The 15,835-nt window shown below is 45.4% G+C and overlaps 1 protein-coding gene across 1 annotated transcript in view; it reads left to right on the top strand.

The window, feature by feature from the left end:
• Positions 1–15,835, top strand: part of MARCHF6 (membrane associated ring-CH-type finger 6) — a 1,340,093-nt gene that overhangs the window by 66,158 nt on the left and 1,258,100 nt on the right. The window contains exon 2 of the mRNA XM_085606770.1: positions 8,999–9,095. Coding sequence (XP_085462896.1) covers positions 8,999–9,095 — 97 coding nt within the window. The remainder of the gene's footprint in view (positions 1–8,998; positions 9,096–15,835) is intronic.

Raw genomic sequence — 15,835 nt, 5'->3', positions numbered from 1 at the left:
ATAGGCAGAGAACACCTTTCGTATTGGGGAGAAGAAGGCTGCTACATTTTGATCCTTTTCTTGTTTACAGTTGCTCAATTTTGTCCAATCTAGCTTCTCACAGGGCACTAATTCTTGCAATCTAACCATTAATTTGCCTGGCTGGTCTGTTATTTCAGCAGTCACTTGAACATCTGCCTTCCGGACATCTCCTGTAGTATTAATTTTGGAGCAGTTGACAACTTCAAAGTTATCTTTCCTAAACTTATTCCATATATCAGGTGGGTGAATGCAGGAAAACATTTGCTCTATGTCATTCAGTGTTAACTGTCCTATGCACAATCTATTCTATTCTCGTATACCATTCATCGGGGCTTATATGGGTTTATTCTTTGAGAAAGGCAATGAGTTCTGTTTTAGTGCAGTGGACATGCACATGATAGTTATTGGCATAAAAACCTTGTACTTGCAGTATAGGGGCCATGATAGAGGCACATAAGGATTGGTACATGTCAATCCATTCAAGATATAGGGCAAACTCAGTATTATATTCAGAGTCCGTAAGGCCAAATGTCTCAGATTTGCTGTCATAATGGGTGAAATTATTGGACAGCGTCCGATCCTGCGGCTTCCCTATTTAAATCTTACTGAAATATAACTAATGTATACGGGATGAACAAACTTTCCCATTTCTTGTCTTGTAGAGTTTTTCACCGCATTTTCACAGGTGTTCAAATTCCTGTCCTCCTTATCTGCATATTGCTTAGTGCCATGTTTCATGTAGTTCCGAACAAATATTTTTGTTTATCTCACATTTCTGGTGTTATGGTGCTTCTTAATAATTTGGTACTGGGAGCAGGTCTCCCTGTAGGAAACCAATCAGGGGGGAGGGAGGAGGAAAAGGTGGGTCATCCTCTCTTGGGTCTCCTTTTTCTACTATTGCAGGTATATCGGAACCGAAGGTTAATGATATGACCTGTGTTTGCGTTAACTGTGTCTGCTTGATAGAGTAGCCGATGCCGTCTTTTAGTGAAAATGTGTTCGAATACACTGTCCTCCAAAATGTAAGGAGCTGAGGCCATCTGTTCTGGTTTATATACCACACGTCGTACTCTCTTTCATATTATGTTTCTCATCTCTTCAGCAAATTCATCAGCTCTTTCCTTTCTGTCCTATTCCCTTGCTTTCTCTCTTTCCGTCTTCATTACCTTCTTATGTTTTTTGTTGGCGTATTTTTCCCACATCTGTGGCGCTTGTGCATTTGACCATGGAATTCCACTATTGACATACCTTCATTGGCTACTGGTGGTTCCTGTGAGCATTTCAATGTGTTCTACATGGCATACTTTATGGTCTATGTTTTCAGTCCTTCCTTTCTGAAGGAATAACTTAGATATACATCCTTCAAGAAATCTCTGATTGAACTGTGCTTGCTTCTTTCTGCCAGGCAGGGTCTGGGAGCAGAGCTTTCTTGGTGGAGACTCGTAAGCTGTGTTCTTCTTTATCTAGGCCCTTTCAGGAAAAAGATCAGGATATGTTTTCAAACTTGCTGTTTTATTCTATTTCTGCACTTTGTGACCTTGTGTTGGTGCCTAATAGGGAATCTGTCAATCAATCAGTTTATATAAATCGTTATAAAAGTTTATACAAAATGATATCAAAATACATGCACAACATTTCACTAAATAGGAGTACATTCCTAAAAATATAGTAAATACAAATTAAGCATACAGTGCTTAGGTAGTCCTGCGCTTAGACTAAGTATGCTGCATTTCCATTGCAAACTTTCCCTTATCAATATAGCCTCCGTAAGAATGTTGGACACTGTAAAAACATATTTTATATACATCTATCTCTCTCTATATCAATCTCTAGAGATATATTTTAAGTATAGCAAATTGACAAATGCATCTCTGTAGTTGCGAATTTTCTTAGAAACCAGTATTGGGTGCAGATACCAATACCTGCAGTTCCAATACTAAATACCTGCCAATAAAAAAACTGTATGCAGGGTTGGCTAGATATCTAGTAGGATCATGAGCAGCATTGGTCTTGCTTTTTAGGAGCTTTAGTTTTTGGTAGGCTGAACCTGCCGTTTACTAGTCATATCTGAAATCATAGTTGGGGAGAACTGGTTGTGAAAATGGGTGATCCTGTTAAAATATGGCTTTATGCCATTACAAAACTTTGTCCGGTAACTCTGTCTCGCAGTTTCTGCAGCTTCATATATTCTCTATTTTTTTTTATAGAATGTGGACCCCGCACCGAGTGGTAATTACCTATTGGATAGAGACTTCTAGCCACAGATTCCTTACCTTAAAATTTTCCCCAGATGTCAAACTGGATCCAGAAATATTTTGTTAGAAGTACCCCTGAGCACTGGTAGGTGGTGATATTCAGCTCCGCATGGTGTCATTAGCACTGTCTGTGCTGGAAGTGATGTTCGTGGTGCCTATATTTTGCCACCTAGGCGCATCCATTTGTTTCTTTCCACACCAGCCAGTGCAGATCTGGGAAGAGCTAACCCTTAGGCATTTTTTGGCTAGGTTTTTTCGTCATTTTGTCGAAGTCTTTTTTTGAGATTTACCTCCTGGTGTGGCGGGAAGTTCTCCAAGAAGGCCGCTTCAAGCCTTGCGACGCCTGTCAGTAATGGACCAGCAACTTGTAGGCCTTTGGGCTTCGAGTGGAGTCACAACCAGAAGGCCTAATCTGGCGGCCGTGTCATGCACCCATAGGCTGCGAGGGAGTGGTTCCTCAAGCTTATGGCAGCTCAATGTGCGTCGCCACGTCCATCCCGGTCGAAACGAAGATCCTGGAGGGGTCACAGAGCCCAAGGTCGCTGTCGTATTCGATGTTGTTGAGCCATTCAGATAATTCCAAGTCCCACAAGAAGAAGAAGAAACGTGCTTCGACTTCACCTCGTCCATCGACCGATGAGGGATCGCAGTCACTTAGCTCTGCTGCCTCCCCCAGTTTCCAGGAGCCAGGGCAACACCCGCCCAATTGAGAATTTTGAGGCCATGCACCTCATCTTTGGGCAGACGTTCCCACTGGGGTGCCTTCGGTCCCAGCAGGTTCAGGAAGGGCCCCTATTAGATCCACACCGGCGGCTCTGGTGGCAGTCAGGCTCCAAGAATCCACAGATGGATTAGGATCTACGCCGGTCGTATCACCTTGACCATACCTAATGCTGATCCTGAGGCCAACCTTCCAGGCTCCGCTGGCGCCCACCGGCGCCATCATCTGCATTTTTATCCCCGACGGAGGGGAGTTGTCTCATGCCGGCTCTGGCACCGACTTGAGCCAGGCCTTCCAGCCAGAGCCTGAGCCCTGTTCTTACGGGCTAGGAATCTTGGAGCATTGGGAGGGATCACCAGACCCTGAAGAATACCAGCCTTATGAAGAATAACAAGACTGAGCGGAAGATCTGGTTTAAGCCAGTGGACTAGATCCTTCTCCAGATACTGCCATGCTTTCTCCCCCTACCATGGCTATGGAGAAGTAGCTTAATTCGAAAGGGTGGTGCGGAGGTCAACCAAGGTCCTAGACCATAGCATGCCCTCGGTGGTAGTCAAGACTAATTATTGTCTTGACGGAAGTGCTTAAGCTGGGAGTGTCCCCATCAAAACCACTTCTCCCTTTCAGTGAGGCAGTTACTGACGTCCTGCTATGGACTTGGTCCGAGCCCAGCACAGGGGCTCTTGTAAACAGGGCGATTGCCTGCGACCACTTCCCTACTCCAGGGCACCTACATTTTCTCACCCAGCACCCTACCCTGGAGAGCTTAATGGTCCAAGCATCCACATCACACTAAAATCCTTGCGCATTCCTTCCAAACCTATGGACAGGGAATCCATGAGGCTGGACAATCTTGGAAAGAAGATGTTTTCTTCCACCAGCCTGGCACATCAGTCTGTCAACACTGTGTGCCTGTGGGATACAGTCGTGCAGGTTCTGGCAGCAGTCGAGGCTCGGGCCATATTCTCCCAAGATGTTACCGATGGGAGGGATGTAGTAAGTTCACCATCCCTTGTGGACTTGACACCATCCACTCACAAGGCAGAGCGGTTTCGTTGACAGTGGCCCTGCGGCGCCACGCCTGGTTGGGGACAACTGTCTTTTGTGGAGATTTCCAGTCCTCACTCATAGAGATGTCCTTTGGCTCCCGTCTCTTCGGAGACTAAGTGGTTTCGGCGCTAAAGCACTATCAGGACAGCACGGCTACAGCCGAGTCCTTCGGCCTTTCTGTGGCCCTTCGACACCCTCAATCTATCTTTTCACTCCTTTTGTGGCCATAGAAGAGACCCACTCAGCCACCGTGGAGTGCAAGCTTTCCAGCCTATGCGTGGCCGCAAATGCGGTTCCTATTGGCCCCATGATTCGGGTGCCCAGTGATTGGGTCAGTCCACCAACCTCCCTTCAGCCGCACCCTCCAAACCCTCCTAGTCTACCCTCTTATCATGGGCTCCCAGTCGGCGGCAGGATTCGCCATCACCTTCCCTTCTGGGAGTCCATAACATCGAACAAGTGGGTTTTGCAGATTGTCTGAAGGAGCTACACCCTCCCCATCAAAACTACCCCTTCCTCCATGTCACCTACTTACAACAGACTGACCGAGGACCACCTATCTCTTCTCCACCAGGAAGCGACGGATCGTTTGGCCATAGAGCAAGTACCGGTGCCAGAAGTAGGTCGTGGTTGCTATACCTGCTACTTTCTGGTGCCCAAGAAGGACTGAGGCCTTCGTTGTATCCTCGACCTACGTTCTCTCAATTTCTTCCTCAAGAGGGAGAAATTCATTATGCTCACTCTGGCTCAGGTCCTGTCTGCCCTGGACCCTGGAGACTGTATGGTAGCATTCGACTTGTAGGACGCGCACTTCCACATTCCCGTCCTGCCTGCCCACATACATTACCTGTGGTTCACGGTGGGCTACAAGCATTCTCAGTTCGCTATGCTCCCTTTTGGACTCACCAGCGCCCCTCTGGTGTTCACCAAGGTGATGGTGGTGGTTACTGTCCCCCTCGCCCCTTCCGCCCCCCCCCCCTCCCCCCAATCTCGACTCGCTGTTGAAGACAGGCTCGCCTCAGGCTGTCGTCTCCCACCTCCAGAATAAGTGGAACTGAACTTCTGGATTTGCTGGGGATCGCTATCAATGTGCTTAAGTCGCACCTGACTCCCTCTCTGACAAACCCTTTCATTGGAGCTGTTCTGGACATGGTGCAGTTTCAGGCCTATCCTCCTGAACAGCGAGTCCAGGATATTCATGCTATCGTACAGATGTTTCAGCCTCTATCCTGCATTTTGGTGAGGCTGACTCTGAGGCTGCTGGGCTTCATTGACTCCTTGCATTCTGCTTGCGACACATGCCCATTAGCATATCCGGGCTCTGCAGTGGGACCTGAAGTTCCAGTGGGCTCCGCATCTAGGTAATCTCCCTGACGTGGTCCAGTTTTCGGAGGGAACTGCAAAGGACCTCCATTGGTGGCTTACAAACCGCAATTGGGATCAGACCCCTCTCCCTTCCCCAACCAGATCCGACAGTGGTGACAGATGCATCACTCCTGCGATGTAGCGGCCATTTGGGAGAGTCTGGACTCTGGTTGAATCCAGGCTCCACTTGACCCTGTTGGAGCTCCGAGTGATCTAATTGGAATTGTAGGCCTTTCTACACTCTATCCAAGGAAGGCTAATTAATGCAAGTGTTCAATGACAAAACCACCGCCATATGGTAATGTAACAAACAGGGTAGGGTGAGTTCTTGAACTCTTTGTCGAGAGGCGCTGAGTCTTTGGACATGCCTAGAACATCGAGACATCTCTCTAGTGGTTCATCATTTGATGGGTTCGCTTAGCGTCGGGCGGACAAACTCAGCAGCAGATGCCTAGCGGACCACGAATGGCGTCTCCATCCGTAGGTGGTGCAAGGTCTCTTTCAGCAGTTAGGGGGAAGGTTAGTGTTCACCACTGACGAAGACGTGCAATGTCAGCAGTTCTGCCTGCTAGAGATCCAAGGTGGTTCTCACTCCGAGACAATTTTTGTATTGAGTGAATCCCAGGCCTCCTGCACGCCTTTCCGCACATACCGCTCTTGCCCAGTGTTCTCAAAAAGATCAGGAACGACCGGACCCAAGTCATCCTTGTGGCTCCGGATTGTGCATGAAGGGTCTGGCATCCTGAGCTGTTAGGTATGGCAATCAGTCCTCTGATCAGGCTGCCACTTGGGAGGATTTTCTGTCGCAGCAGCAGCAGAGTGTTCTCCACCTGAACCTGTCAATGCTTGGCCTTCTTGCTTGGAGATCTAGCGGCGACAGTTTCTAGCCTTGGACCTTCTCCCTGAAGTCTGTAATGTTATCTTGGCAGGCAGATATCCCTCTACCAAGATGTTTTATGCCTGCCGTTGGGTTAAGTTTGTCACATGGTGTTCAGAAAGATACATTGATCCCCTTTCTCATGTGCTCCTGTTTGTTCTTGCCCAGCAGGGCTCTGCTCTGGGCACTGTTAAGGGATATCTATCTGCTTGACCAACCTTCCTTTTTCCAATCCTCTATTGTACATACGTTTTTGAAAGGTTTGCCACATATATTCCCTCCCACTCCCTTCATTATGCCCCAGTGGTTTCTCAATCTTGTCCTCACCTTCCTTATGTGTGCTTCCTTTGAGCCACTTCACAATTGTCCACTCGGGCTCCTTACCATCAAGATGGCCTTTTCTTTTGGGAAAATATCTGTCCGGAGGGTCAGTGAGCTTCAGGTCTTGTCATCCAAACCTCCTTATCTAAACATCTACCCAGACAAACCAGTGCTTCGTACAAGGGCTTTTTTCCCTTCTAAAGTTGTCACTCCATTTCAAATAGGCCAAACCACCACTCTGCCTACTTTTTATGCTCTACCTCATCCCTCCAGAGAAGAGGAGCAACTCCATTGTCTGGACCCAAAAAGAGAGTTGTCGTTACCTTGATCACGCATGTGAGTTCTGGGTGGGTGACCAACTCTTTTTGGGGTATGTCGGAATGAAGAAGGGTAAGGCTGTGCATAAGCGTACCATCTCCAGATGGATCGTAATGTGCATTAAAATCTGCTACGCATTGGCTAACAAGTAACTTCCTGTTTACATGCTCATCCCACTTAAAGCTGCAATGACTGCATTAGCTCACAGAGTTCTGGTCCTTGATATCTGCCAAGCAGCAACTTGGCCCTCCTTGCACACATTCACCGAACATTACTCTCTGGACTCTTGGGTCCATAGAGATGCGCTTTTTGCCCGTTCGGTCCTGTAGGACTTCCTCATATGAAATTGGTCTGCATACCCACCTCCAGGAAGGTATTGCTTGAGTATCTATTCTAAGGTATGGATCTGTGGCTAGAAGTCTATCAAATGAACAAGTTACTTACCTTCGGTAATACCTTGTCTGTTAGAGACTCTATCTATCCGTAGATTCCTTACAGTCCACCCATAGTCCACGCTCTGCGACTGCATTTCTAGGGACAGGGTTTTTACCTTTCAGTGCCCTAGCTTTCCACACTAGTTGTCAGTGTACCTTGTGAATCCACATTTCCCGCATGTAATGTTGCGAAATGTAACTGATGTCAGTGTGTCTGGGTGGCGACTATATAGGCATCGCGAACAACACTACCTACCGGTGTGCTGGGGTACTGCTCACGAACATTTTCCGGATCCAGTCTGACGCCTGTGGTTAATTCTTAGGTAAGGAATCTGCGGCTAGATAAAGTCTCTACAAGATAAGGCATTACCAGAGGTAAGTAACTTGTTCTTTTTATTCTTTGCTGAACACTCATTGGGTTCATCAGCAATGTGAGAAAAACTGAACTACACAGCAGTGTTTCCACTGTGCCCTAGCCACTGCATAGAGCAAGCTATTGAGGCATTCAGCAAATCCTCATAATGCCGCAGAAATGGTCTTATTTGGCGTAAGCTGCATCTCAACTTCTTGATGACATTCATATTTAGAGCCTCATGCACCAAGGCCCAAACTCGCCTTCAAAAATATATTCCTTATTTATAAAGGGTGGGAGTTGGTATCCCCCCACATTCCTGTGTCATATGTTACTGCTGCCACAGTCTTGGCCTTATTTTGTTTTACAAAAGATAGTAAATGCAAACAATTCACTTGTATTAAAAGTGTAGAACCTGGCATTAATTCTGCTACCTTTCCAAACAAAGATGCAAATAAGGGATACGAAGATAATGTAACATCAGAAGTATACCCCATAGATGGGTAAAATTTCATTCTCACCCAGGGTGAGTAGTGATGCAGATTGGCTTATTTCTATAAGCTTATGTCCCATTGGCATCACATTTGATATCAGTTGTATCAGTTGGTCACCTTTGTTTCAGTGTTATTTTATGAATATTTGCATGTACATAAAAGTTTTCAAGTTAGCAGGGTGTGAAAGGTAGTGTAAGTGGATAGGGGCGTTAAAGGAGTTAGATGACTATGTGGCAGGAAAGTAGATTATTTCCACTCCAGATGAGTTCAGAGTAAGTTATTTGATAGCCATCTAGTGATGGATAGTTGAGACTGCTCGGCATTTGTGATTGTAGATGCGGGGGGTGGTCAGCAGTCACCGGAGACATGAAGCATGAGGATACAAGTGTGGTGATTGCAAGGGGCAGACTTAATAAAGGTGGGCACATGGGGGAGGGCTGTTTGTATTTGATAGAGAGCACGAATATCATAATGAAGGGGATGAAAGAGGTTAGGATAACTGAGTAAAGTGGTGAGGCACTTTAAGTATCAATCCTTGAAGAATTTTTCAGAAGAATGCGAGTTTGGTGAAGAATCGTAATTACTAGTGGATTGACTACTTCTGATTTAAATCGTGGTAGCTTGGCGCCTGTGTTACAAGAGTAAGGAGCAGAGTAAAGTGCTATTTGACGAGATGAGATGAGCCAGAGTTCTAAAAATCGAAGCACTAGTGTGGAAGATATGTCTCTAATTGAAAATCATTTTTAGTTCTATGCCGTTTCGTTGACTTTTGTTTTTATTTATCTGTTAGACATATGCAGGGTGTGTCGTTCAGAAGGAACACCAGAGAAACCCCTCTATCACCCATGTGTGTGCACTGGCAGTATTAAATTCATTCATCAAGAATGGTAAGTTTTATATAGAATTCATTTTGAAAGTATGCTTTTCTAAAACGTCATATTTCAGAGAAAATGCCTGCTTTACTTTTGATTTCTCACTTTTTATCTCTTAGTCTGCTAGACAGCCTAGCCTTTGTCTATTTTCCACCAGTGGGTATACTTGCCACTTAGTGATGTGACTGGAAACTATATATATATATATATATTTGTTTTAATGCAGAGCATCATGAGCTGTTAGTGTACACATAAGTGCATCATGCAGTGCATCCTCTCGCTGCCCACCATCCCAGTCCTCATTAGCATTTGGTCTCCTTGGGACTATTTTCTTTCCTTGTGAAGGTCAGTCTCACTGGCTCTAGGCAAATGGTACAAGTGACGGTGTGAAAGTATCCGGTTAAAACCTTCTCCTCTTCAGCACTTTATGACTAACTTCAACCAGACCGTGGAAGTCTGGTCCGGTGGTTGGGATAGAAGCGGGCAGGAGTAGAGAATCCTAGACCTGCTTTGCAGGTTCTATTGAACTATTCCGTCAAACCCTGTTCTTCCATGTGCGAAAGCCTCAAATTGCTCCTACTGCAGGTGTTCTAGGCATCTCATTTCTTGGGCACATCCTGCAGATGCACTGCATCAACGGGTCGATTCATTCCTCCGCCGTTTAGCCCGTCTCTGGTTCTGTGCGGGTGGTTGTTGAAAAAAAGGATTGTTATCCCGTCTGCTAGCAGAGTGATTTGATGCAGGAAGAAATGTGTGAGGGACACTTTCATGTTTTAGTAAGCACCTGACGTTACCCTTTAATGGCCAAGAGGCAGTATAAGAGACATGAACACCTGTTCTGCTGACCTTGCTTCTCTGGACATTCATTCTGTTTTGGAAAGCTGTCCTGTTCCAAGGATGTACTATATTAGGGAACTCACTGCCTCTTCAGCTGGCCCACCTTCTTGAGGCACAACAGTTTTTACTCTAGATCTTCTGCCTTGATGATGAAGGATGCAGCGTTCGAACAGTGGTTCAGAAACATTGAATGCCCTATTTTAATGAGTCAAATTGATTTTAAATATTGAAAACAAGCAATCTGTGCTTGTGGAGTCTCTGGCTTAAAGTGTCTATATGGAAGTCCGGCTTTAGTGAGGCATATATGAATGGTGGGTTGAATCACAGATGGGAGGCTAGATGAGATTAAGTGCAAATGCAAGAAGATAAAACCTTTAATGGAAGTCTATTTAAGTTGTGCGTGTACCTCTTGTGGCCATGTCTTCATGCAGAGGCTATTGACCGCTCTGTTATTCTAATTGCAGGAATGTGCTTAAGAATCCTCCGAGTACATTGGTAGGTTCTTCGTTGCTGGTTCCACTGAACCAAGCACCTGTTGGCAGTCTGTCAGCATATGGTCATCTCAGCTCTATCAGCACACAGTGTTTCTCAAAACAAGTTCTTCCCAGGTAGGGAGGAACCAAAATGTTTTTTCCAGCATCCAGAACTCTTGATGCTGATGATTTCAGGAAGCATTTTCTCTAGATGTTCATTCCAAATGTCCCTGTGGGCTACAAAACAGTAAACTACTCTTCGAGTTCTAGAGAATAGTGCCCAGGTGTTCAAGACCGAGCTGAAGACAACTGTCTCTTTTTCCCCTGCATTCAGATGCTTGGCAGGTTGGACCTCAGTTTTCCTTTGGTTCCAAGTAGAAGAGCCACTTGTAGTGACTCAAGTAAGGATTGCATGGTTTGAATCTTTTTATTGATACCAAGAGCATAAACATGAAATCTAGGGTCATATAGGTAGTATTGTGTACACATATCACAATGAACCAGTAAGTCGAGAACTCCGGTCATAAAATGGGATAGAAAGTGAAGGAAAACTGAAAGGGATAAGAGGGGGTACATAAACGAAATGGAGAAAAACATTGTTCTCCCCACCACCAACTACCTCTAAACCGTTGGCTCCTTCCTCTTATGACTGACAGTTAATTAAGGTTTCAAGCGCTGTCTTCAGAACAACACAACAATTTGCTCTTTCAGGAAACAAGCAGGAATAATCCCAGTTGGGAGCTGCGATTTATAATTTATAGGATTGTCTGCACCACTCTCTTTTGAAATGTATGAATTTTCCCCATTAATTGTCTGTGATATAGCAGTGTTCCATGCTGAAGCTGCTACACCCATATTCAAACATCTTTCTAGTTACTCTTAAAGCGGTCTTTTCCTACATTGAGTTTCAGTGCTGTAGTCGAGGACAAGCAAAATCCACATACTATTCACTTGAATGTTCTGTTGTCGTTTGTACTGGAATGAAGAAATATTGCTAATTTGTGCTGTGAGTAGGAGCAAAATGGCAGCAGCACACTAAAGCAACATCACCTTGGAGGAGAGATGAGTGTTTCGTTAAAACGCAAAAAGGATTTTACACCACAAAGCCTGCTCTTCTGTTGCTCATAGTATAAAGCTGATTTCAAGCACTTACCATGGCTCGCACCCTCCTCATGCATGCAGCTGCTTCTGGTGTCACTAATATTCCTGAATGGGTTGTCTCTTGATAATTGCTTGGTCAATGGTTGCTTCATTCTAGGCCTGAAAGCCCGAATCCTACTCTGTTTCGAGTGGGATTAAGTACTTGGCTCCCTCATAGAATTGGTGCGTTATGTTCTCCTAACTCAATTCTTGTCACAGGCCCTAGTTGTCTGCTGTTCTTTGGAGTTTTCGGGACGGTGGGTGGTTAAAGTTGCACAGTGGGAGATCCTGCCTTGATACCACGGCATTCAGCGGTGCGAGTCAGTACTGGTAGTGCGGGCAGTAAGAGTAAGACTTTGGCCTATTTTCTCTTCAATCCTAAGAAAAATAAGAAAGCAGCTCTGAAAGAGGGTTCAACTTTGACCTCTCAGAAAAATCACTGGCATATCAAGTTCTACTCTCTCTCTGTTCTAACATGGATGTAAAGAAGGAGATTGAAAAGGTCCTTAGATGCTCCTAAACAACAGAGGATCAATAATTGGCAGACCCTATCTAAGATGATCACTTCTTTGCAACCTACTGTAGATTCTGTTATGACTAACACTTGCTAATAAAGGGATATTTAGGAGTGGTCATTATGTGGATTTGGATGTAGTGCGCTTATTCTAGAGGGCCTTTCTTGAGCTCCAATTCTGAAAGCAACTTCTAACCACAAATTCCTCACCTTGGAAAATTGCCCAGGTGTCGGACGGAATCCAGAAAATCTTGAGCAGTACTTCTGTGCGCTGGTTGATGACGTTGGGGTGCTCCGCATTGACTTTGTCTGCGGCCTCTATATAGACGCCAACCCATCGCGCTGACATCAGTTTCTTTCTTTCCACGCCAGCATCGCAGATTCGCAGAACTACCTCTGTCCTGTTTTGACCAAATTATTTGACTTTATGTCGACTCTTTTGTGTAAAAAAAAATATATATCTTTCTAGCTTTGATCACAGTGTGCTAGCGAGATGTCGCCCAACAAACCAACAGGGCTTAAACTGTGTGAAGAATGTCAGACCGTGATAGTCTCTGACCCACACTTGGTTAGCCTGTAGTGCCTGCTGTCGGGCCACTATCCAAAGGCCTGCACTGACTGCAGTGTGGCACTTACTGTTGGGGGGGACTAACGTTAGGGGGACCAAACCCCTTTGACCTACACTGCAAGTCCATGCATCTGAATGCGATTTACGAGTGGGCAATTAAGCTCCTGGCGGTGCAGCAGAAGAAGGCTCTGCACCAATCCCAAGGAAGATTTTGGGCCCTTTATTGGATGCTATACCGCATACGGTCACCTTCCCACTCCAAAACATCTTCCTTAAAGTCTGGTAGGTCCAAGAAGTAGTAGTCCTCACAGCTTTCTTATTAGACTTCTGGCAATCTCTGTTCTTCCAAGCCCTGCTCCCCCATTCCCCTTGCAAGCCAGTGGCTGGATCCGCTCCACATTTCCTTAGTTCCCTAGGTCTGTAGTGACTCCTGCCCAACTCAGGGAGTTCTACAATGCCATGCACTCCTTCTTGGCGCTTTGGTCCAGCTGATGCCTCAGTCGAGCCTTCGGGCCAACCAAAGCCGAGAGGTGTCCCTTCTGGTTTTGCCCCCGGTGCCATTGGCAAGCTTGCCCTCAATGCCAGCTGACTGTCTGGATCCGGACTGATGCTGACACCGCTCCGGTTGGAAACTCCTTTGGGCTCCCTTTGGTCCTTTTCATATCTTTCAATGGTATTGTCTCGATCAGTATACTATTGCATCACATACACCCTTTCCAGAGCGGGTCTTCGGTTCACTTCCTCGGCATACGGCCGTGCCTGGACGGGCAAAACTTCTCCATTTCACAATGTTCTCGGAGAATGACATGCTAATGGAACGCTACACAACGTTCCATTTCAGTCCGAAGTGTCACTCCAAATACCCTTACACCGACCAACATCCCATTTGTTACTTATTCCTCTAGCCCAAACATCGAGAAGACACCTCTGAGGCCTGCAAATCCTTTCGGCCCAAAAAGGCTCTTAAAAACAGATGTGCGAAACAACAGGAGATGCAGCGCCAACAGGCGGACGATGTTCTGGACATCTTTGGTGGACAAGAAGAGGAGGAAGAAGCTTCAGCGGCACAGGAGGAATCACTTTCCATCCATGATCCAGAGTCTCAATCTGAGGATGACTCGATTATTCTTCAACAAGCGCAGAAACAACGAACAGTGAGTACTTCTACCCCTGATCCTAACCCCAAACCATCAGCTTCCACAGAAAAACCTGTTCACAGGCCGCCACTGCAGACAAGCCATGGTGCGCACGGAAAACATGACTCGGAAGCCCCGCCCTTTGGCTTGGCTCCGAAAGATCGGCCCACAGCAGGGGCCTCCACCTTTTTTACATCCGAGGCCACAACACCTGGATCTTCGGTCTCGTCACTGAAACAGAAACTCCATATTTCGGAACCGAATATTCCTTCGTCAAAAACAAAGCTTCCACCACTGAAATGCTTTGTTTTTGGTCCAAAATCTCCTCCAGAACCAATACTCTACCAGTTTCATCAAAAACTCGATCCGAAACAAAAAAGGCTGCAAATTCAGCCGCCGGGGTCTAAGAAAATAATGATACAACCACCAAAACAGAAGACTTCTAAGAAGCAGTAGAGTTTTGAGGAGACATTGGACTTTACTGTTGTACCTGTAAAGAAGAAAATAAAGGATGCTGCACCTAGTCCATTGCACATTCCCATTCCCTTTTCACCTACATCACAAACACCTCCTCCACCACCTCACTCACCACATTTAACTGAGGCACGTAGTGTATCTCCTCAGTCTACAGTATAGGAAGATCAGGATATCCCAGATGATGCACAACCTTGAGCCTCAAGCTGACACTGACTTGTATCCCACTCGCCCATCACCAGGTGGTGATGCCTCTGCTTATCAGGACCTAATAGCACATGCAGCCACATTCCATCAGGTTCCTCTATATATATAAAGATTCAATAGAGGAGGATTTTCTGTTTGAGACTTTGTCTAATGCACAGAGAGGGGCACAATACTTACTATTACTCGAAGGTATGACACGCCTTTCTGACGACCTTTTTAAAGATCCTGTCAAAGTGAGGATAATTACTCCACACATTGACAAAAAGTACAAAGCAGCACTATCAATCTCATTTTTATTAAGGCTCAACTAACCCCAGACTCTCTAGTAGTGTCAAACCCAAGTAAAAGAGCTAATTCTCAAACAGGAGATGCACGACCTTCAGAAAGAGTCCATGCTCATAGATGCCTCTGGTAAATGAGTTGCTGCACAAGCAGCTAATCATTGGCGTATAGCCAACAGCCAGGCTTTGGTAGCAAGGTATGACAGGGCCCACGGGAACGAAATGGAGGGGCTCCTCCAACACCTCCCAGAGGATCATTAAAAAAAAAAAAGGTCCGGAAATAGTAAATGAAGGTAAACTTATTACCAACACTCCTATTAAATGTACACTGGATGCAGCCAACACCGTTGCTAGGGGTATAAACACCAGTATCCTATTACGTAGGCACAGATGGTATAGGGTGTCGGGATTTAAGTCTGAAGTACAGCAGGCCATTCTAAATCTCTCGTTCAATAAAGAACATCTTTTCGGACCTCAAGTGGACACAGCCCTTGAGAAAATGAAGGACACTGAGGTAGCAAAATCAATGGGATCTTTACAAACTAACACGTACTGTGGTTCTTTTGGTCGGCCCAATTACAAACAAGGTGCAAAAAGAGCTACTACAGATACCTCTGGGTCACATTACAAAAATCAGGGACAAACCTCTACATCCAGAACCTGCTACAGAGGTTCTTATATAGGAAATATTCATAGGAAGAAGCAAAGGAAACAATACCTGTTTCTCAAATGCCAATTACCAGCAATGACTTCCATATCCCCAGAACACCTATCGGGAGTCGTCTTCAACAGTTTCTCAACAATTGGAAATAAATCACAATAGACCAATGGGTCTTGGGCATTATCCAACATGGTTATTGCCTGTAGCTAACAACACCACCTCCAAATATTGTACCTCACAAACTATCTGTATAATATCAAAACCTTCTGCAAAAAGAGATCTTGGCTATATTACAAAAAGGAGCAATAGAAACAGTTCTACAACAATTTCAGGGAACAGGAGTATATTCACTATACTTTCTTATCCCTCCAAAAGATAGATTCCTGCGGCCCATTCTCGATCTCAAACCATTATATCATATAAGAACACTTCCATATGTTCACTCTTCAAGAGATCGTTCCGTT

This window comes from Triturus cristatus, chromosome 5_2, assembly GCF_964204655.1.
Source record: "Triturus cristatus chromosome 5_2, aTriCri1.1, whole genome shotgun sequence".
Lineage (NCBI taxonomy): Eukaryota > Metazoa > Chordata > Amphibia > Caudata > Salamandridae > Triturus > Triturus cristatus.
This window is presented reverse-complemented; position numbering and strand designations above follow the sequence as displayed.